Source organism: Triturus cristatus, chromosome 10 (genome assembly GCF_964204655.1).
Source record: "Triturus cristatus chromosome 10, aTriCri1.1, whole genome shotgun sequence".
In the NCBI taxonomy this organism is placed as follows: Eukaryota; Metazoa; Chordata; class Amphibia; order Caudata; family Salamandridae; genus Triturus; species Triturus cristatus.
This window is the reverse complement of record NC_140593.1, coordinates 325,507,571-325,531,063: the sequence shown is the minus strand read 5'-3', so window position 1 is coordinate 325,531,063 and position 23,493 is coordinate 325,507,571. Positions and strand designations below refer to the sequence as shown.

Below are 23,493 nucleotides of genomic sequence, written 5' to 3'. Positions count from 1 at the left end.
CAGAAGAAAATTAGAAACAGGCAGATCTGACCACCGTCGAAGGACTGTTTCTTTCTAGCACGTGGCTATCATGTAGTTATTTGATGAGTAATTTACCTCTCCACTCATTGAGACACAATCCTCTTGCCTGTTGTTGTGGTGGGAAGGTTCTCCTCGCAGCCACCTGGTATATGTTACAGGAACCCCGTCACTCCATTCAAAGAGCATTTGAATTTTAAGGTCATTCAGTCCAAGCCATAGCTCATCTGTTGGCTCTGTGAATTGATACAACATCTGCATTAGCAAGCTGGTATATGTGACTGTATCATATGTGTTATGAAGAATATTCACCTGTAGCATATCTGTGATTACGAAACAGACATGTACCTCACTCTTCCCCTGCCCTGAGCGCTAAACTGTGAATAGTTGGTATCCCGGTTTTCAATTTTGGCTGCAGTCTCACACAAATCTAGCATCTGCATGAAGGCAAAATTGTTCAAAAAAGAGGGGTAGTAGTGTTCCCAGAAGGGAAAGAAACCGCACATCAATGTAGAAGTATAAGTATAAGGGAAAAGTTAACGGCGTGTAGCAGTCAAATAGAGAACAGTTATGTATCTAGCGGAGTGCTTGGCTAGCAGAAAACACCCACCACCCAGGAGTGCTTATTAGGCAGATATAGAAACAATCTGCCAATTGTAGAAATAAAAAGCAAAAGCTAATGCAGCACACCCACAAATCTTGTCTGAGGGTCCAACAGAATGACAAGTAATAAGGACCTATCTTCATTTAGACTTAAGATAAACAATTTCAAAACATCAGAAAGGAGCATTAATGACAGTCCACGATTCTACACAATAAGATGAAAGGTCCACTTGATGATTAAAGAGGATGTTCTTTTATTTCAATGAAAATTCAATGTCCAAGCTCGAGCACCACAGCCAACACGTGTTTCGTCAGCACTCATTAGTACTATAGACGAAACGCCGACTTGGGAGACGGAGTACTCTCTGTGGCATTCTTTGGTATTCCTTGATTCTTCAAATATATTTTTCTGACTATAGCCATCTACTTTGCGTTGACTTTATATTATATCCTGTTTACATTTGACTCTGGAACCCGTATTCTACACCTCTGATTTATAGCCTTGAGAAAGTCTATAGTACTAATGAGTACTGACGAAACACGTGTTGGCTGTGCTCGAGCTTGGACATTGAATTTTCATTGAAATAAAAGAACATCCTCTTCAATCATCAAGTGGACCTTTCATCTTATTGTGTAGAATCTTGGACTGTCATTAATGCTCCTTTCTGATGTTTTGAAATTGTTTATCTTACGTCTAAATGAAGATAGGTCCTTATTACTTGTCATTCTGTTGGAACCTCAGACAAGATTTGTGGGTGTGCTGCATTAGCTTTTGCTTTTTATATCTGCATGAAGGCCTAGGCCTGTCCTTTGGCATGAGAGATCTTGGCTAGATATTAGGCTGCTGTCCCTGTCATGATTTTAGTATGTAGCTTGGTAATGGCAGCATTTTGTGTTTTGTGAATCAGTAGCTTTAATCTGTGTCACAGGAGTAGAGGCTTGCTTGGCCACTAGTGTAAAGTTCATCTGCTACATGATATGCGAGGTTCTAGTACTAGCTTCCCTTTAAATGTTTGCGCATATGTGTGTTTTATCTGTGTGGTGTATACATCATGTTTATGAGTAAAGAAGAATAATCGAGGCCTAGGGATTCAAATTTGTAAGACCCTTGCCCGTTTGCATGCACAAGATGGTGGGAAGATTGTTTTCCCAGTGGAAGTGTATTGCTGGTATTCCTGAAGCTGGTGGACACAAAAACGAATAAGCATTGGCATAGCCAATAGGTCTCGCCTTTGGGATCTTATAAGTATTTAGTTATGCAGCACAATATCCTTGGTGCAACAACATCAACTGTTGCATGGCTAAACACTTATAAGGTCCCAAAGGCGAGACCTATTGGCTATGCCAATGCTTGCTGTTAATTTGTACTTTGCATGTATGTGCAATAGGGAAATTGAACGGAAGTTGGCAAAATTGTTGAGATCGATCATTGGTATTTTTTAATAGCGGGGTGGCTATAACAGCTTTCCAGTAAGGGTGTACTATTAATGAGGAAATTGGGGGGATACATAAAGTAGTCAAAAAAAGGAGTAAAGGTGTTGATGACTTTCTTTAGTTGATGTACTGAACAGACATCCAACGAAGAAGCAGAAGTTAAGGATCCTGGCCAGTCTGGCCATCTAATCAATCGTCACTCGTGCAATTAAGGTCCAGGATCGAAAGTTAGATTCTCTGTCTGTTTGTCAGGTGTATTTGCAAAAAGTTGTTAGCCAAACTAGTGATTGTTTTGTAAAAGAAATCCGACAATTACATAGTTCTTGAGAGGGTATAATATGATTAACCCCAGAACATGGACAAACCATATTTTTTAAATAAATTGTGAACACTTTTTTGGTGGGATTTTTTGAGTTTGAAATGAACTCATAAAAATAGCCAGCTTTCATCCTTTAAAGCAGTGTGTAGCAGTGGTATAGTTCATCTTTATTCAGTCCGACCTTTTGGATTGTACGTTTTTTCTCAATTTTCTTTGAAGTGTTTTACAAATCTGTTTGGACGATTTAAGTTCTTCTTGTGTACCAGAGAGCTGTTGGTGAACTTTGCAGTGGAATGGTCTGTTTTAGGGATTACATATAAACTTAGCCATTCATTTGCTGGTCAAGAGCTGGGGGAGGATGGGGGGGAGGGGTCAGCAAATGACAAGAAGGGTCTGGAATTGCTCATTGGAGAACATGTGTGTCTCCATCACACGTGTCAATGGATTCACTGTTGTGCAGAGAGTGTGAGGAACTCGCAGTGTTATAGACACTCAGTTTAGATTTGCGAGTTTATAACACACACTCACAAACTCTCTGAACTAATATGTCCATGCCAAGAACCTTCGCTTAGGCTACTTAGTTAGAGCAAAGGCTATTCAGTATCTGTGTGGATTGGATCACTCTGTACAGCAAGCAGGGCACAAGGGGTGTGTGGACCACAATGTACGCAATCTCTCCATCTCTGCGTGCACAGGTTTTTACAAGACTTGCTCCAGGGAACTTTGGAATCTGCCCAGTGTCGGGCACTCAGAGTCGACATACTGACACAACATGCAAGGTTTATACACCCACTTGATAGTCCAATATGTAGACAGACGCTGACAGTGAGGGAAAGAGACATGGAGGGGGAACGGGTGGTGCCACAAGGAACGAAAAAGAGTGTCAGGCAAGCGACAGAGGCTTATTATGGAGAGAAGGAGACGGGTGATTGAATGGAGAGATTAGGAGGGAAACTGAGGGCAGGATACGGAAAGAGGGAGCAACATATGCAGAGGTATAGAAACAAAAAGCCAGAGAACAGATGCTCTAGAAGAGAGGGAGGACAGGGACAGAGGCAGAGAGATACATAGTAGAAGAAAAGGGAGAGATAAGGGTCGGCAGAAAAAGACAAGAGAAGCAGGGAGGTAAAGTGTTGTGGGTTAAACAAACAAGGACACCATGCCCAGAGAGTGGAGCATGCGTGCGTGCACTCGCAGCCTGTTTTTTTTAGAAGCTCATAATCGTGCTTGTGGTGTGCCGCTGCACGCTCCCGCAAGGTGCATGCCGCTGCGCGCTCCCGCAAGGTGGATGCCGCCACAAGCACGAGTATGTGCTTCTAAAAAGAGCAGAGCGACAGCTAAAGGTCCACCTATGCAGCGCTGCGTAGGCGAGATCTAAAAAGGAGACATGCTTCCCTTAAGAAATTCGATTAGGTCATTTTGCTGCGGGAGCTGCTGATGGGTCTTCCTGAGCATTGCCATTCAGAAGACAGTCAGTGTGAAGGGTAGAATTTAAGTATCTGTTTTTCAGAGTGTGAATGGTCCTGGAGGTCAAGCCAGCCTTTTTTTTCTCCTCCTGAGCTGAATGCTCACACTTCTTTGTGCCTCTATTGTGGATGCACCAACTTGAAGATACCCTTACTGTGAGGAGCATCAATCAACACAAACGTCGAAAGAGTACAGACAGGAATACACATCCTGGTCTGCTTTATCTGTATAAAAGTAAAAGCGCATGAACCACTTTTGGTTCCAATTCCAAGTTCTCTTTAACCAAAGAAATGGGTGCTCTGCAGAGTACACACAGCTGGTGTCTGCCTGACAGTACCCAGTGTCTTGCAGGTGAGGGGACTGCAGACTGACCTACAAGATAAAGCTGGCTCCTTGGACTGAAGTGCCTGGAAGCTGATGTATTTGAGAAGAAGAGGGAAGGAGTTAGCCACTGTGGCAGGTGGTGCTGGCTACCAGGGTGCAGAAGACACAGCGAAAGCTGGATCTGTGAGCTTGTCTGTTCAGGAGGGACTGACATGGTACTGAACTCAAGCATTGTCTCTCTTACCTGTTGTACCCTCTGCTGTGGCAGTCACCTGAAGCTTGCCAAAAGTGCACTGTGCCTCTGTGATCCCAAGAGTCGGGACCATGGCAATGTTGAAGTATGCCTGAGCGAGCTGTGCCACTGTGACCCTGAACATGGCCATTGTGTTCACACTGTCCTGATGTGTGCATTAAGCCGACTATGCAGCTGCAATTATACAGCATGCATGAGCATACGGCCTCATTGTGATTATGACCATTGTGCCCCAAAGCAGACCAAGCCACTGTGTCACCATAAAGAGTAGAACTGGAACCACCCAGCCACCTGAGATGTTCCAACGGAACCACTGTGAACTAAGAGGGCCTGTTGACAACCAGCCCCAGATAGTGGCCCTGCAGCTGCTACATACAAGACTAGAGAAAGGGTGCTTCTGCACTCAGCCTGCACATGATTCTCCACGAAGAAGAAGATGAGACTGGGCTCCTGGTGCAGGCCCTATCATTGCTGGCAAAGGACTGAAAGACTCATATTGGTGAGATCGACATAGGAATTAGCAACTATATAACTGAGAACATGAACTTTGTAAGACAGAGATGTAGCACTGCGCCTGTGCTGTAACCTGCCACATGATCCTTACCCAGAGTTAAGAGGAGGCTGGGGGTGGACCTTAAATTGTGGGTACTGTGGTCCTTGACGGTGGATTTGTGCCTGTATATTATAGCATTTGTTTCTGAGTGCGTTATATCGCATTCCTTTCTAAAAAGAAATGCACTGGGTAGGAGGGGTTGTACTTAGCCTACTATGCAGAGTTAACAGCCATACTAGGGCCCCAGCCCCACTGTTGTGTCTCTCTATAGATCTTCATTCCCTTTGGGCCCGAAAGCAAGGTCTGACAATCCGGCAGAGATTTTGCATATTACACGAGGCAAGAACTGCTGGATAAAATGATATATTGATTTGATAAGTAGCACATATTTGCAGAGTTGGAAGCTGGTTCTGGGGTAGAGTCCACCAGTTAGAGATGAAGTAGCAGCCGCTAGTGGGGAGCAAGTGCAATCAGGGTACCGAGGAAAGAAGGAGGGGAATATGAATGCCATGTGAAGGGGGAACATGTGCAGGGTCACAATGGCCCAAGTAGGGGGAGTTATCGGAGCAAGGTCATGCACAAAATGAAGTCACCCACTGCAATGACCAGACCTGTGTTGGCATTGAGGGGACTGGACAATGGAAAGAATATAGATACTGGTCATGGAGATAAAGGCATTGAAGGTAGTTACAGCAAACAAATGATGGACGGAATCGTTCTTTTGCCAACTACGCCACCCCAGTTTGGACCCAGCCATATGAAAATCAGTCTTGACCCTGTGCCCCAAGGGAACAGTCCAGACCGAATTGCCAGGCCAGGTCCTCCCTGGACCGGAAACAAGCATCCTGGGATCGATTTCAGGGTATGTCACCTTTTTTAAGCCAGGCTAGCTTGAATCCAGTGGCGCAGTGAGCAAGGGACTGTCGTGTGGGCATACCCATCCCACTTAGGGCGAAAAGTGTTTACAGCAAACAAATAATGGACGGAATTCTGACAATGCAAACATTCTCCCCCAGTCAAAAGATCTGGGTTAAATTCATAGTTCTTTTGCCAACTACGCCACCCCAGTTTGGACCCAGCCAATGCAAATCAGTCTTGACGCAGTGCCCCATGGGAACAGTGCAGACCGAACTGCCAGGCCAGGTCCTCCCTGGACCGGAAACAAGCATCCTTGAAGGAGGCAGGGTCAGGGCAGCGAAATAGGCAGTAGAGATCTGTACCCACAGGGACAGAGGAAATGGGTATATTGGATAAATCCTCACTGAAGGATTCAGAAGGGAAGACGAGTGGCAGCATGACCAAGGCCCCTGGAGGGAATACAAAGTGGCGGGTGGCACAAGAAAAGTAGACAGCAAGATTGGAAGGGGACCGAAAGGGGAAGGGGAAGATGGGGAAGCAATTGGATCAAAAGCAGATGAAGAAGACAGTGGCATCAGATGCAAAAAAAAGATATATACATACGCAAGAACTAAACTGGTGACACGGAAACCCGGGGGCAAGGCAAGGTCAAGGGAAGAAAATAATGCGGAACCACTTTCAAAGGCAATGGATGAAGTAAAGGGGGCTGGAGAAGCATGAGACAGAATATTTCTGCCTGCAGATGGCAGAATCCCTAATAGAGGAAGGTAAGTCATAAAAGAATATTGGATGCAAGCAGAGAGGCCGGACAAGCTTCAGTGCAAGTTAAGATCTAGTAAGATTTGGTGAGACCTGGGCTTGTAGGAAGGGGAATGACAGAGGTGATTAAGGGGTTCTCTGGATGCTTCGATATATTCCAGAAAGAACCACTGTACATGAGTAGAGAGAAAGGGGAATGGATAGGAGGAATAAACAGAAATTGTAGCAGCAGGGGAAGGAGGATTTGAAAGGGCATGAGTAGGCTATGAGTAGAACACATGGCAGCCAACAGTGGGGCAGCGGAAGGGGGCAAAATAAGCCTAACAGTGTTTGTTGGAATTGAAGCAAAGGAATGAGTGTAAGGGGGGAACACCAATGAGCAGACTGTGGGAGGAACGGAATAGAGGAGGAAGGTGTGAATTAGTGGGAGAAGCACGTTTAGAGAAGGGAAGAGGAGCAAGCTAGGAAGGAAGCAGTAGTTGGGCCACGACAAAGGTGGTGTCAAAGAAGTGCGAGGGACAAAACAGGATGATTCACCACGTGTCCTTCCCCTAAGGGAGCTGGACTCCTTTTGAGGTAGCTTTGAACTTTATGATGGAGGATGGTCCGGGATCAAAGCTGGTGATAGGGGACATTAAATCAGTTCTCAGGCAATTACCTGTGATTGTTGACAGCTTCTCACTCCTGGTTTTAAAGCACAGCCAGGGCATAATTTACCATAGCAAGTGTCTCCTGTTGGGTTGTGCTGTATCTTGCACGGTCTTTGAATGCTTCACCAACTCCCTACAATAGAGTTGTCCGTAGAATAGTGACTTTCAAGGTATGATCCGTTCTTGAACTATCGGGACACATCATAGACAAGAGAGCCACTGCTCCTGCTTGTGAACACACTAGATGTGAATTAGAACCTCAGCTGTTTTCAGTACATCATGACCTTCCATTTTATGATATTTGTAAAATCATATAAAAACCTCCATCATGTTCCTTATTAGAAAGCTTCTCTTCCTCCTTACATTTCCCTCAGCTGATTGTTCCTTATCTTTATCAGACTCCTACCCACCTCTAACTCCCCCTTCTAGTCTATGTCTAAGGTATCCGGCCAGCTTCATGCTGCATTAATTAAGGCCCTCTTATTCCTATGCCCTGATCATCCATTCCCTGACTTCACCATCTTCAGTGCATTACTCCTGTCTGCAGACCTATACAGAAAAAATGGCTCGGTTAGTTAACAACTTACATCAACTGAGACATCTGTTGTGCTTAAAAGGATGAACATTGGTAATAAGGTTAAAACAAATCGGAACACGCACCCTAAAATATATTGTGTGCAGTGCCCCAAAAAACCTTAAGACGCTCCTGATGAATATTGTCTATATGTTTGTAAAAACTCACGGTAGCCAAGCTGAGAAACAACAAAGCTGTGCTCTTCAACATGGCGGACGCTTGCCAGATCGCCTCCTTCTTTCCGGCAGGCAGACAGGGCTTCATCCCAGGGTTTAGGATCCCTGTACAGCCTGTAACAGCGACCAGCATAGGGCAACCACACATCTGGGCACTTGATGGGCACATCACTCACTGAAATGTATAAAACCATAAAGTATTGAAAAATTCAAGTTAGCCTAAGTACTTTTCTGTTTCTTTCTGTGAAGAGAACAATTTACACAGGCAAAGGACACAATACGCTTTTGGTTGTTGTCCAAATATTATCCAGACTACTGTTAGGAATACTTCAACTTCAGGTTAATGAAGGAGGGTGTGTGTGAATTGCTGACCCTGAAAAACAAACTGATGTTATTGTTTGAATATGCAAACACTGGCAGGTAAAAAAAGAAAAAACCTAATTAGAGAGGCTAAAACCCCTTGCATGTGCTTTATCTACTCTCCCACCATATATAGCCACTAAACGCCCACACAGGCAAGCTAAATACCCTCTAGGCCAACCCTTGGAACATCTTTAGAAATAAAGGTTGACTTCAAAACTTACTTTAAGGGCGGTGCCCTGGCTTCAGGCATTGACAGTTGAAGAAGTAATACATGCAAGATAATGAACATTGCTAAGTTAAAACCAAGTCTTTCTTATAACAGTAAACCAATGAATTACCGATTAGAAGTTGGTAAAAAAGAAAACTGAGAAAACTTGGGGCTGTGTCAGAATGACATTTTCAGCTCTGCGTTAGTGCGGAAAGGGGTCTGTGTGCTTTTTTTTACATCTTCCCCACACATAATAACCTACAAAATCTCTGAGTGAAAGCCAGTCAGTCAACAACTTTATTTTGGCCATTACAGCCATAAAAGTATCACATTCATACAATACAATACAGAAATATTAAGCAATCAATTTTTAAAAGACAATCCTTGAGGACTAGGCTTTTTCATTTTGCAGACATGACTTTCCTGAAGCGCCAAGGTTTAAAAGTCCTCAAAAGTGCCTGTGAGAGAAATATAATAAAATGATGGCCATATTACAGAATGGTAGAGACTACCCTACCCCCCGTTTTTAGATAGAGACCGCAAAAGTGCCAGTGCCTAGAGTGCAAATAGGACAGAAAACTTAATACAAAAATTCAGAAGGAGTTCAATCTGACTAACTAATACATTAAAATTGATTAAATGAGCATAAAAAATAAATAAAATTCAAACCGGGAGTTGTATCAGCAAAGGTCAATCCCGTTAAAATTATTGGCATTACCCGTCATGCGCTACAATTCCATGTTTGGTACAATTCTTAATCATTGGAAATAAGATCAGTTAAAAAGTAATAAAATACAAAAGAGTTGGGTAGGTTACATGTTCAGTGCTTGCCTTATGCTAATCCACATTTTGTCTAAATATTTTGCAACTGCACAGACGATTGGTGTACTGGAGTCTGATTTAACCCTTGCATGTGCTTTATCCACTCACCAACCATATATAGCTACTAAACTTACTTTAAGGGCGGTGCCCTGGCTTCAGGCATTGACAGTTGAAGAAGTAATACAGGCAAGATAATGAACACTGCTAAGTTAAAACCAAGTCTTTCTTATAAGAGTAAACCAATGAATTACCGATTAGAAGTTGGTAAAAAGAAAACTGAGAAAACTTGGGGCTGTATCATAACGCTAATTTTAGCTCTGTGTTAGGGGGGAAAGGGGTCTGTGTGCTTTTTTTTTACATCTTCACGACACATATTACCTTACAAAATCTCTGAGTGAAAGCATATTTTGCTGATATAGCTCGAAACCATAGGGTAGCATCTGTCTCTTTGTGTTGCCCACTTCTGCTGTCAGAAAAATGTAGAACTTTAGATGCTCCAAAAGGAAATACAACAAAAGTAATCCCCTTCTGTACCAGGGAGTACTATTACATTGTTTGCTTTTTGGAGACGAAACAGGTTTGCCTTTAATCAATGTTATTGTTAGATTGACAAACGTCAGGCAGCTTACCAAACTATGGAGTTTTGATAAAAACATAAAAAAACAAGTTTTGCCAAAAGACTGGCACGACCACGCAAGACGTATTGGATTTGCCAATGCTTGTTTTATGTAGTTACTCTCTGTGAGCGCTTTTACGTTCCTGAAACACCAGGTCTCCATCAGGGTATCCTAACTGAATTAATGAGCATTAGAATATGTCAGTGCACGTGTGGTATCCCATAACACATTTTGTAACAGAGAGAAATACACTTCTCACACCATAAACAATGAAAGCCTATGTAAAAGCAACATCTTCGTTTCATTTTTATCTTTTAGGGAAATAACGCCGCAAATTATGAAAGTAGAGCACAAAAATGTCATATGGGTTGAAACTCTCAAAGTATCCTTGATCTAATATTTTCAATTTTCTCCACTTTAAAATAATGAAAAAATGAAATAAAAGATTCCCTGTGTGCCTATATTAATATAATATAAATGAAAAACTGCACTGTGAACAACATAAATCAGGCAAGAGCCATCCCAATCATAGCATGCACCAAAGTACTGATTGCTTCCTCCGTTAGTTTTGACACTGTGATGACGAAAATAAAAATATACCTCAAAGTCCCTGCGACTATTCCGATGGATCTATGTGGAAGGAGGCAGAGATGTTTATGAGTTTAATTAAGATACTCATGATGGAGAACTGGTGTTACAGGTAATTGAAGTACTACACAAATACTTTACACATTGCTTCTTAAGTTAGACCTGATTGCTCTGTGCCAGGCTACCAAAGGGTGGGCACCGTCTAATTTAGGGTGTGTATCTGACTTACCCTGAGTGGAGTGGCGGTCCCTACTTGGACTGGGTGTAAACCTCTGCCAACTAGAGATCTCCTTTCTAACATTGGTGGTCAGCGGTGTGGATAGGTCTTGTAATTCAGTGTTCACTGTAACTCTATACCTAAGACCAATTCGAACCTATTGCTCCTGATTGACACATGTTGTGTCTGCCTTTTGCTAGCTGGCTTTTTTTAATTTTCAATTCTCCCTGATTGGCCATTTGATTTTTTTCTGCTAAAACATTTCTCAATCTGCAGAAGCAACGCCTGCACCTGAAGTTGTAGAATTTCATCTGGCCAGGTTAGAGGCTTATACCATGGCTAGGATGATGGTCTTTTGCAAGTAATTTCATGTCTCAATGAGGGAGTTTGCCAAGAATGTGCACCTGCAGAAAGTGGTAAGGGCCTGGGCAGATACCCAGGGCGAAGGGGGTGATGACCTGGATGAGTAGCAGAACATTCCTGAGGAGGATAAGGAGCTGATCCTGGATGCCGATGTGGATCAGGTACTGTCTGCAGGCCAACAATTTGCCAAGAGTAATGGGCCCCACCAAGTCAGGGAGCATTGCCTCATCCAGGAGCATGACCCCAATGGAGCTTGACGACAGGAGGGAGGAGAGACAGCTAAAGTTTGAGCTTGCTAAGATGGAGAAAGAGCAGGTCCTGGCTTAGAGAAGGTTGGCTGTGGAGGAGAAGACACTCTCTGATGAGTTGTGCCTCAGAGAGCTGGATGTAAGAGCCCTGGAAAAAGGGTCCAGCAACAGTTATGGAGGCAGCATACCTGCAGAGTCTTTAATGGAGCCCAAGATTCATATTCCAAAGGATATGGTGCCCAGTTATAATGTGGGGGATGATGTGAACAAATGGCTATGAACTGGCTTTAAAAGAGTCCCAGAGGAGTTCTGAGAGGGTAGTCTAGTCTTTGGAGGTACATGTTCCCAGTGGGGAGGGATACACTCCTTACATTAGAAGTGGGGGACCAGGCCAACTATACTGCTATGAAGTACATTTTAGTCAGGAAGTTTGGTTTGGCACCTGAAAAGTACATGCAACGGCTCAAGGCTAGTCACTCTCTACACGGACATGGGTGGATTTCATGGACTATGCTGGTAAGGCACTGAAGGGCTGGGTGAGGGGCAGCAAGGATAACGATGTTGATGGGTTGTGCAACTTATTTTTGAAGGACCATATTGTTGATAATTGTTTTCCAGAGCAGCGCCAACACCTGGTGGATAGCAAACTGACTGACTCCAGGATGTTTGCGGAGGAGATTGACTTTTGGGTCAGCACCAGAGTGTCTAAAAAGGTATCTGGGGAGACTCCCAAAAGGATGGTCAGGGTTCCCAACAGAGGAAAGAAGGGGGAGATAGAAAGAAGGAGTTCTGTAAAGGCCCCCAAAATGGTTCACAGGGTAAAGGGTCAGGTTCTCATTCCCAGTCTGGCCACCAGAAGCAAAGTTACCCTGACAAAAGTCAGCAGTCCAAAACTCCCAAAGTCTATGAGTTTGATGAGTACTGACACTACAAAGGGGCTCCCAAGTGTCCAAAAAGAGCACATCCTCCCACTGGAGGTAAGAATCCAGATGTGGCTAACATTGTGCTGCGGAAGGAGTTTGTCCCAGTCAATGAGGGGAGCTTAGTGGGGTCACCCTAATGTCCCAGGGTGACTGGAAGATGGCTCCTAAGATCTATGTGCCATCAACTGCTACTACATATAGGCATTGGGTCACCACAATGGGCAAGGTGTCGAGGCTCTGACGGACATGGGTGCCAGCATGACTCTGGTAAGGAGTCAGCTGGTGTCCCCAGAGGAGGTGATTACTAATGCCACATTGAGGTGGCTGACAATAGGGAGGGTCACTATCCAGTGGCCCTTGTTCATTTTGAGTGGGGGTGGGGTTAACAGGTCTTCTGAAAGTTGCTGTGAGCCCTGCCATGCCTGTGAACTGTTTGTTGGGTAATGACCTTGAGCACACTATCTGGAAAGAAGTGAAGCTCAAGGCCCATGTGGATATGTTGAGGTTACCTGAGTGGATCTGTGCCACAACAAGGTCCATAGCTGCCTGAGACGGGAGTAAAAAGGGCTGGAGCCTAGAATAATGGCCCAGACAGCTGCTAAAAAGGAGAAAGGCAGAGAGCGTGGGGAACCAGCCCCTGAATGTACCTCCAGTGAGATGATCAGGGCACCTCCGGTGGCCACCCTGAAGTCCACTGAGGAGGATATTGCTCCCCTTGGTAACCTGCCTACACCTGCTGATTGGCATGTGTAAGGAAGGCCCACCAGGGAGGAGTTCTGTAGAGCACAGAGGGAGTGCCCAACCCTTGAGGGTATGAAGCACCAGGCCGAAGCCCAAGCATCAAGTGATGTTTCTGGGAGCTATCACACTTACTGGGAGGTCAGCCTCCTTTACAGTGAGCCTAAGTCTCCATTGCATGAGACATCAAGGGCCCTAGTGGTCCCCCAATGCTACAGGACCTTCCTACTGGAGCTGTCTCACAAGATTCCCCAGGCAGGTCACTCGGGCCAAGAAAAGACCTTTACAAGGCTTGCCCACATTTCTATTGGTGCAAGATCAGGGCATTTTCTCAGATACATACTGTTGGACCTGTGTGGCATGCCAGGCTAGTGGTAAGACAGGAAAAAAGCTAAAAGCCTCCTTGAACTCACTACAGGTCACCAACACCCCCTTTGAAGGGGTGGGCATCAACATTTTTGGGCCTATAGATCAACAGACTACTTAAGGCAACCGGTTCATCCTAGTTCTAGTGGATCTTGCCACCCAGTACCCAGAGGCCATCCCTCTGAGAACCACCAGGGCACCTGCTATGGCAAAGGCTGTGATTTGGATTTTTACCAGAGAGGTTTTCCACAATGAAGTTGTGTCTGACAGAGGAATTAACTTCATGTCTGCATATATGCAGTCCATGTGGACAGAGTGTGTGGTTACTTACAACTTCTCCACATCATACCACGCCTAAACCAATAGGCTTGTTGATAGGTTCAATAAGACCCTGAAAGGCATTATCAGTAGTCTAGCTAAGGGCCTGAGGAAAAAGTGGGCTGTTCTCTTGCCCTATCTGCTGCTTTCCTACATGGAGGTACCAGAGAAGGGAGTGGGCTTTAGCTTCTTTGAGCTTCTGTACAGTCACCCCGTCAATAGACCTCTCAGTTTGGTGAAGGAAGGATGGGAGCAAGCTCCCAGAAAAGTTCCCCATTATGTAGTGAGCTACATGCTCGCCTTTCGCAGACAAAAAGCTAAATTGTGGAAGCAAGCTTCAGACAATTTGGAAGCCAGTCTGGCTGTAATGAAGGGGTGATATGACCAAAATGCTTTCACTGTGGAGTTACAGTCTGGGCATTAAGTGTAGATCATGGAAACCGTGGAGTCCAGTGCCCTTCAGTACCGTTGGACTGGGCCTTAAGTTATGAGGTAATTGAGAAGAAGAGTGAGGCCACTTACGTGGTACTTAAGGGAGCTTCACATTAATCGCCTCAAACCACACTTTGAGAGGTCTGAGCTCACCATGCTGTTGGTGATAGATGGAGAAGAGGAAGAGGATTCTCTCCCTGATCTCTTGGCCTCCAAGGAGAAGGATGGGTCTGTGGAAGGAATTATCCTTTCCCGCATTATGACTCCTGAACAGCAGAGGGACTGTCGCCAAGTGTTGGAAGAGTACTCCTCCCTTTTTTCCCTTACTCCTGGAATTACCCACCTGTGTACCCAGGATGAGTACACAGGGGACAATCTTTCTGTCAAGAATAAATCTGGCAGATTTTTGGATAACATGAGTACCAGCATCAAGGGCGAAGTCTCTAAGATGCTGGAGTTGGGGATGATAGAACCCTCCAGTAGCCCCTGGTCCAGTTCTGTGATTCTAGTGCCAAAAGCTGCCCCACGGGGCACCACACCTGAGCTGAGGTTCTGTGTGGATTACAGAGGACTAAATTCTGTGACCAAGACTGATGTTGATTCTAGGGCGGATGAGCTCATTGACAGGTTAGGGGCTTCCCAGTATTAAGTACCTTTGATCTTACATCAGGCTACTGGCAGATCACCCTAACAGAGGGAGCCAAGGAGAGGTCAGCATTCTCCACTCCAAAGGGCCACTATCAGTTTAGGGTGATGCCTTTTAAATTAAAGAACGCCCCTACCATCTTACAGAGGCTTGGAACCAGGTCCTTGCTGGTTTGTTGGCCTTCTCAGCTGCCTACCTTGATGATGTAGCTGTCTTCAGTAGCATTTGAGAGGACCACATCTTTCACCTCCGGGAAGTGTTCAGGCCGGTCAACAGGCAGGGCTGACTATCAAGGCCAGAAAGTGCCAGATAGGGCAGAGGTCTGTGGTGTACTTGGGACACTTGGTGTGCAGGGGGAAGGTGCACCTCCTTCAGGCCAAGATAGAAACCATCATGGCCTGGCAGTTCTCTAAAACTCAGACTGACGTCAGAGCATTCTTAGGCCTCACTGGGTACTATAGGAGGTTTGGCAAGGGTTATGGCACCATTGTTGCCCCCTTGACCGAGTTGACTTTGAAGAAGCAGCCTAGAAATGTGATTTAGATAGAGGCATGCCAAAAAGCATTTGACTACCTGAAGCAAGCCATGTACAGAGCTCCTGTGCTCAAGGCCCCTGACTCCTCCCAGGAGTTTATCGTCCAGACAGATGCCTCAGAGCATGGTATAGGAGCAGTACTTTCACGGCTCAATGAAGAAAGTCTGGACCAACCTATAGCCTTCATCTCCAGGAGGTTACTCCCCAGGGAACAGAGGTGGAACACAATAGAAAGAGAAGCTTTGCTGTGGTCTGGGTACAGAAAAGGTTGAGGCCATACTTGTTTAGCACTCACTTCCTGGTTTAGACAGACCACAGACCCCTTAGGTGGCTCATGCAAATGAAGGGTAAGAATCCATTTCCCTACAGGGTATGAACTTCAGGACAGAACACAGATCAGGAGTAAACTACGCCAATGCTGATGGTCTGTCCAGGTTTTTCCACCTTATTGATGAGAACTCTCTAGAGGTTGGGTAGCTCTCCCCACTTTCAGCTGGGGGTGCATGTGTTAGACCTGTCAACCTTAGGGTGGTCTTTCCCCCAACATTTTATGTTTTGCCTCCCAATGTTGCTGTATCTTTTTTTTGGCCTTAGGACTCTGAGCTCATTATCACTGCTAACCAGTGCTAAAGTGTAATTGCCTCTCCCCAAAAACATGTTTACATTTGTGTATAACTGATTGGCATATTTAGTTTACTTATAAGTCCCTTGTAAAGTGGTATACAATATACCCAGTGCCTGTAATCCAAATGCTACCAGTGGGTCTGCAGCACTGCTTGTGCCACCCACACGAGTAGCCTTTCAAACCTGTCTCAGGCCTGCCATTGCAGGGACTGTGTGTGCAGTTTACTGCCACTACGACTTGGCATTTAAAACCCCTGCCAAGCCTTAAACTCCCCTTTTATTGCACATAAGTGACCCATAAGGTAGGCCCAAAGTGACCCTAAGGGCCAGATTCTGTGTAGCTAAAAGGCAGGACATATACTTTTAAGTTGTATATGTCCCGGCAGTCACAAACAGCAAAATTATTTTTTCACTGCTGTTAGGCCCACTCCTTCCACAGACTAAAATTGGGGGAGTCCTTAAAAAACCTTTTAAGCTGTAATTCCCAATTGAAAAGGAGTAGTTACTTCACATTTAATATCTTTGGATTGGTGGTAATAAATCCTTATTAGTGGTAAAGTTGGATTTTACACTACCATTTTAGAAATACCACTTTTCAAAAGTGTACATGTCTGTGCTATTAACTTTGCTCTGTGTGCCTGCAGCCTGTCTCCAATACACGTCTGGGCTAGGTGACAGCTACAATTTGTGCATTCCCTCTAAACAGTCCCAAAACAGGAAGGGCTTGGTATGACGGAGGATTCATCTGTATACTGATAACCTTCCTAGGCAGGAAGGGTAGAGGTGGCTAATACCCACATCTGCATAGGATGTGTCCTGCCCTCCCACAAAGGGGCTGACTACCACCCACAGGTATTCTGGCAGACAGGACTGGGCTGAAAGGGGTCCTTGTGCACTTCAGATGAATCTTTTGGATTACCCCCTACATCAAAGTCACTTTTGGGTATAAGTGCCAGGGCTATGGCCCCACCAAATCAGTGCACTAGTTAACCTGGAAAGAAATATGTTGGAGTAAAGGCTGCTGTGCTGAAAGGATTGCCACCTTGCTGTGACGGACTGTTCTGAGGAATTGCTTCTCCGCTTTACTGAGCTGCCCTGCTGCCTGCTGATCTCAACCCTGCAGAGGACAAGGAGTGCAACTATTTCTCTTGAACCCGGAGGGACTCCATGGGCTTGCTGGCTTGCCTTCTGTTTTTCTGAAGTCTCAGGGACACAAAAGACTTCCTGCTCATTTTGCTTGACACTGCCATCTGGGAGTCCTACCCTTGCCTGAGGGTCTTCCTCCGGTCCTGGGCCTCAAAGGTAGGTTCTGCAGTTGATTTCTGCTAAAATAGGCCCATTGCCTCGACTGAGTGAGAATTTCTGGTGCATTGTCCGCCTACGCAAAGTCTGCTTGGCAATGAAGAATTCACAGCCTGCGCAGCTCAGCAGTAACACAGAGGCTGCGCGATGACTTTGCTTTCCATTAATTTCAACAGAGTCGATGAAGACGCAGATCCCACTCTGTGTGGCTCGATGATGAAGCAGTGAACTCTTGACACCAAAGAAAACTCCATCCAAGGTATTTCATAAGCTGAATTGATCTGGGTTATGTAGCCAACCTGCTTGCCATCACAGTCAGCCTGAACTTTGAATTGCACTGGTCCCTCGCAACCTCAAGTAACCTTTTGACCGTTAGTGACTTCACAGTCTTCACATTTAATCTTTAAAAATTCATACCTCGACTTATACTTATTGCATTTTTTGCTGTTTTGGTATTGTTTAAATCAGATAAACATTTTCTATCTTTCTAAACCTGTGCGAAGTTATTTTGTGGTGTTTTCATTAATCTACTGTAATTTAAGTGTTTCAAAAATACGTTACACGTTGCCTCCTAAGTTAAGCCTAACTGCTCTGTGACAAGTTACATGAGGGTGAGCACAGGTTAATTTAGGGTGCATATCTGACTTACCCTGACTAGAGTGGTTATCTCAACTTGGATAGTTTGCAAACCTCTGCCAACTACAGACTCCATTTCTAACAGTGTGGAAGCAGGACATAGCCATTTTATGTGTAGGTGAGGTTACCCTGCCAGTGAGGGTTTATCCTGGCACCTCTATGTGCCCCATTGTGTATGGCTGTCTAGGAGGAATACTCAAAGTCCAACTGTCACAAACACCCGGTCATGTGACCCAGAGACAGGCTGCTGGCACCATATGACCAAGGCAGGAAACTTTTAAACTTTCTGAAATATGCTTTTTCAAAATTGTAATTTCAAATCCTACTTCACCATAAGTTAGGATTTTCTATTACAATTCAATAGCAACAAATGGGACTGGTTACCTGTTCCTATTTGGAAATTACACTTATAAAATATAAGGTAACTCTAATGTTATCCTATGGGAGAGGTAGGCCTTGCAGAAGTGAAAAATGGCATTGTGATGTTTTCACTACCAGAACATGTAAAACTTAAAAGTACATGTCCAACTTTTTAAGTACACTGCACCTTGCTTGTGGGTTGTTTAGGGCCAAGCCCAGAGGTGACTTATATGTATTAAAAGGAAAAGTTTGGGCTTGGCAAAAAGTTTATTTTGTGAGGTCGAAATGGCAGTTTAAAACTGCACAGACACACACTGCAATGGCAGACCTGTTTACAGTGCTAATTAAGCAGGTGGCATAAGCAGTGCTTTGGGCCCACTAGTAGCATTTAACTTACATGCCCTGGGTATAGGTTGTACAACTTTACTTTGGACTCACAAGTGAATTAAATATGCAAATTGGGTATAAGCCAATTCGAGCACAAGCACTTAAGCACTGGTTAGCAGTGATAAAGTGCACCGAGTCCAAAGGCCCACAAAAACAAATTTAGCAACAACAAAAGAGTGAAGGCCAAACATCTGGGGATGAACCTGCAGAAAGGGCTTAGTCCACCAGGTAACTTACCTGCAATTGGTACAAGATCTGGCTTTCTGTTTGGAGTTGCAAGTGCAAAGAGGTCTGAGCAATGAGAATGGTAACTTTGTTTTTCAGGAAGATAGGAGAACCAACATCTATAGTTCCCTGAAGCTGAAATCATTTTTTCTCAAATGCAACAATGCCTGAAAGCTAACACAAGAATACCTGCATGCTAGCACAACACTTTTAGCACTGGCCAATTCAAATGATGGGGGGTTCCGCGATTAGGGGTTAATTCTGAAGATGAAATATTAGCTGTATGGTCTACTACAATGCTGAAAATATTTGCAGAATTGTGAAAGGGAAGCATGCCATAACTGATACTGACGTTAGCCAATCGCTGAAGTGAGCTGATGCATTGTCCCTTGAAGCGGGCTCGAGTGGGTTAGAGAAAGATGTGAACAACACAACTACAGACAAATAGATGAAGTGTGACCTAAAACCCATGTAAGTGACTGTGTAATACACATATTTGTAGTAAAATACAAAGATCTTGAGTAACACCGACCTAAAAAAGCCAATTGTTTTGAGATGGATAGATGGATGGATGGATGGATGGAATTTACAACAGCATTGACAGGAGACAGGAACTGATAAAGATGGAATGTAGGCTGGTTTCCCCTCAGTCTCCAAACACAAAGGCAACACTAAAGTAATTATAAAGTAAAAACAACAAAAAACACTGGCACTGAAGAGAACTACCTTGTTTGCAGATGTGCTCATTGTGAGAGAGCAATGTGCAGTTACTCAAATTGATGTTAACCAGTGGCTGAAGTAGGCTGACCTATTGCCCTATGCTGTGTACTGTAATGGATATAAGTAAAATGTGAATGACACAAGAACAGACCAAAGGAAGAAGAGAGGTGGCTGAAGGTCCTTTTGGGTAAGTATATTATACATAAACTTTTAGTAAAACCAAAAGGTCTTGGCTAATGCTAGACTCAGTGATGATTGCGTGCCCCATCAAGTCCTTTTTCCAAGTTTTAAAATAAGAATGTAAAATATGTTGCAGCATTTCTCCCAATTGCTTCAACCTGCCTTGATGCTCTGGCTTCCTTCATATAATGCAATTGAGCCTAGGACCTTTTTGTCTTTATCGTTCTAAAGTGAATTTAATGCATCTATTAATAATTTCTCTATGGCAGTTTGTATTTTGCCATTTTTTTTGGCACCGTTATATTGTTATGAAACCCCTAAATTTGATTTAGTATTTATCAAACTTTATCCTGAAATTAGAAATGATGCCCTTCTCCAGCATATCCAATTCAAATTCCTTTCGCTGAAACATTTCCTGGGAAACATATAAGTGCTGAGGTTTTCTTTTTGGACACCACCTGAGTGGAAAAGTGCAGCCCTGCTCTTTCTAACGCATTATTCATTCAATCTCCTCCTTGCAACAATATCTCATCTGAAAGAATTCCTGCTCTGGTTGAGCGACCCCAAGCAACACCAGCAGTTCAATAAATGGGCTAACACCCCTTCAGCATAGGCAGTGACTTTCCCATGCCAACCAACTTTGCCTCTTCCTGGGTGTGTTATTGGTGTACTGTTTCCCATATTACCCGAAGAAGAGAGAAACATTAGACACAAAGTTAACACTAAGAGATAACAAATGGGGGAGCACAGCACTGGCATAGGAGTCGACTTAAGTCACTCCTGAATGGAAGAAGAAATCCTGCCGGCAAAGGGGGTGACTCATCCCCTTCCTCTAGCAGCTAAAACAGCCTTTGCCCTCCAGGAAGGGTGACTGCATGGTGTTCCTCAACATCCAACTCTTAAGAGAGAAAGATCGAAAGAGATTTGAAATTGGTTAAATAACTCAAGTGTAATGGGGAATTAACTCCTCTCAACCTGACAGCCAAAAAAGGTTTAACCCACCCTTGTCCCTAATATGTTTGTACCCATTTCCTCTCACCCCTCCTCCCCCTTACCCTAGAGGAGAAGAAAATACATGTGGGGTTAACCTTAGGCACACATGGCTTAGCCAGCCTTTTCTCTCCCTGGCGAAGTGATCACTGGGGTGCCTGACTATATGTCATATGCCCACCAAAGAAATTGAAAAGCACCGTAGACAACAGGGATTCAAAATTAAGCCTGGGCATAGCTCTGCAACTGGCGGAATGTAGTGCGAACTGCTGTTCGCGCTAGTCTTCCTGCCGCTCGGGTAGAAATTTTACCCGAGCAGCAGCTCGCGTTCGCGAACTTACCGTTTGCGAGCGTGAGCAGGAAAAAAACTCTGCTGCACTATGCGAAGCAGAGTTTTCTACACGTTGCGAGCTCCGTGGAGTGGGGAGTGCAGCAAACTCCGCGAAGGGAGCGGAGTTCACTGCCCAGGCCTATTCTAAATGGCTAAGGAGGTCTCTCCTAGCACAGGCCTGGATCCACCAAATCTCCCAGTTGTTTTTCCTTGAGGGGACATATTGGCACATTGTCCATGAATCTGACTCCATGCAGTGTGAAGAAAACAAGGGAGATGTTGAGTAGAGGCTGGACAAATGCCTGCCTTGAATTTGGAATCCCACAATCGCATTCAGTGTCTTTTTTGTACCTTGAATAAAAATGATGTTTAGTGAGCATGAGCTATTTCAGACACCCCCTCCCCACACAACCGAAAAAGGGGGTGCAGAGGCTACCACCCTGATCTGCTCAGACAGATGAGCTGAAATGTAGGTAGTGGGTACTGTCCATAGCATGACACTCTTTGTGCTAGGAAGGCCAGCTCTTAACTACTTTTCTTTTCTTTTTTTTTGCTTGACCATAAATGAGGCCCATTGTCTGTGGGACCATTTCAGCTCACTGAGATTAACGGATAGGAGCCCCCCCATCTGCTTGCCCTCCCCAATAGCACCGCCTACAAAAGGATTCCTGCTCCTGAATTCTTGAGGACTGGAATGCCTAAATAAGCATACTTTTAGGAGGGCATCAATACCCTCCTCAAAAAAAGTCATGTATCTCTCAGGCTGTTCCCACAATTTGTAATTCAGGTCCCCTTGCAGAGCAGATGAGGAAGCTACCCCCTAATTGTGTACTCTGGAGGAATTGAGACCCATTATGTACAAGAGATCATGTATTTAGGGAATTTATTTGTCATGTCCAATGTGGTACAGTATCTGATCTGCCTGCCATTTATAGCATACATCATTCAATATAAGACCACATATACATGTGGTCATGTCACAATCGGGGCAAACAGTTCAACCTTGAGCTCACATGTGAAGAGTTGTGGATTTTCTATTTGTCATTGGCATTTGAAATGTGGTATAACTAGAGTTTTGTCCCTCGTTGTGCACAGCCTACAGGAATATCTACCATCTCCACACCCTTCTGGAGAGTAGAAATCCTTGAAAAACTAAGAAAGTGTGAAGTGTGAGAGATATGCAAGCAAACTTTCCATAACCATATTGTCTAGCAAGCCTCAAATATTAATGAAAAGCAATCATATCTCACAGTTATATAGTGGTGAACTGAGGAATTTGATAGCAATGAAAAACGTCTTACCATCCAGCATTTACACCCTGTTACTTACAGAAACATTATCAAATATATTCAAGAAGGCCTGTTGTACAGTACAGTACAGAACCACAACTAACTCTTGTTATTGATTGCTTGAGGAAAGGGTGATAGTACACGTGAAGTGTCTTCTTAAGAGTGTCCCAAAGTGGAGGAAAAGTGTGGTAAGGCATACCATGGAAACTCATGAACAATTCACATAAGCTAATGCACTCAATAGGATACATTTCATGAACATGATCAGAAACAAAATACATCAATACCATTAAGTTACTTTAAGGAACAACCTCACAGCTTAATAATTATTTATACATAATTTTTGAACCAACATAAAAAAGAAAATAGGACAGTCATCTTTATTTTTTATGTAAAAATGAGTATGTACCGCTTAAAAAAGGCAAGGGAAGTAAACTCCCTTCCTGTATTAGTTTCATTTAGTTAGACAAACTACTTCTAAGAGATAAATCGATTTCTTGCGGCATTTTTTCTCAAAGCAAATAGCAGACATATCAAATGCATCCGCGAAACACATGTTCACCCTGAAAGCTATCTTGGTGCTGAGTTTACAGAAATGTATTTCTACCCATCTTAATGGTATGCATTTTATAGAGCTCAGAAGCATGAGAGGCTACATGGACCCTCCGGAATCACACAGATTACTGCATAGATGCATTTTTCCACTAAGCCACTAGACCAGACATATGCAATGCAGAGGTGGAAGAGCGTTGTCCCACTGCTTTGAGCAGTAAAAGAAAGGAAACATAACATGATAATAACTTGGGGTTATTATCAATTTATGTTATCATGCTGAGGAAAAGGGGGAAGACTGGTTTGCCTACTCCAAGTGCGCATGAATGTTTGACTGGCCCTCTGGGCCTGCCAAACATTAATTTGCACTTTGCATTTTCTCCACGTTGGCTGCATTACAGCCTGTATGGAGAACATGCCCAGGCTCCCAGTCCCTGTCTGAGTGCCGAACCATAGCACTCAGACCAATCACAACACTGCATTGCAGCATTGTGATTGGTCAGGGGAGCCTGGGTGCTTACCAAG

At 44.2% G+C, this 23,493-nt stretch overlaps 1 protein-coding gene across 1 annotated transcript in view; it reads right to left on the bottom strand.

Moving 5' to 3' along the window:
* LOC146789395 (macrophage mannose receptor 1-like) overlaps positions 1–23,493 on the bottom strand; it is a 742,402-nt gene that overhangs the window by 616,509 nt on the left and 102,400 nt on the right. Inside the window, exons 7-8 of the mRNA XM_085631522.1 lie at positions 7,981–8,163; positions 97–254 (exon numbers count right to left, since the gene is read on the bottom strand). Of these exons, the coding sequence (XP_085487648.1) occupies positions 97–254; positions 7,981–8,163 (341 nt within the window). The remainder of the gene's footprint in view (positions 1–96; positions 255–7,980; positions 8,164–23,493) is intronic.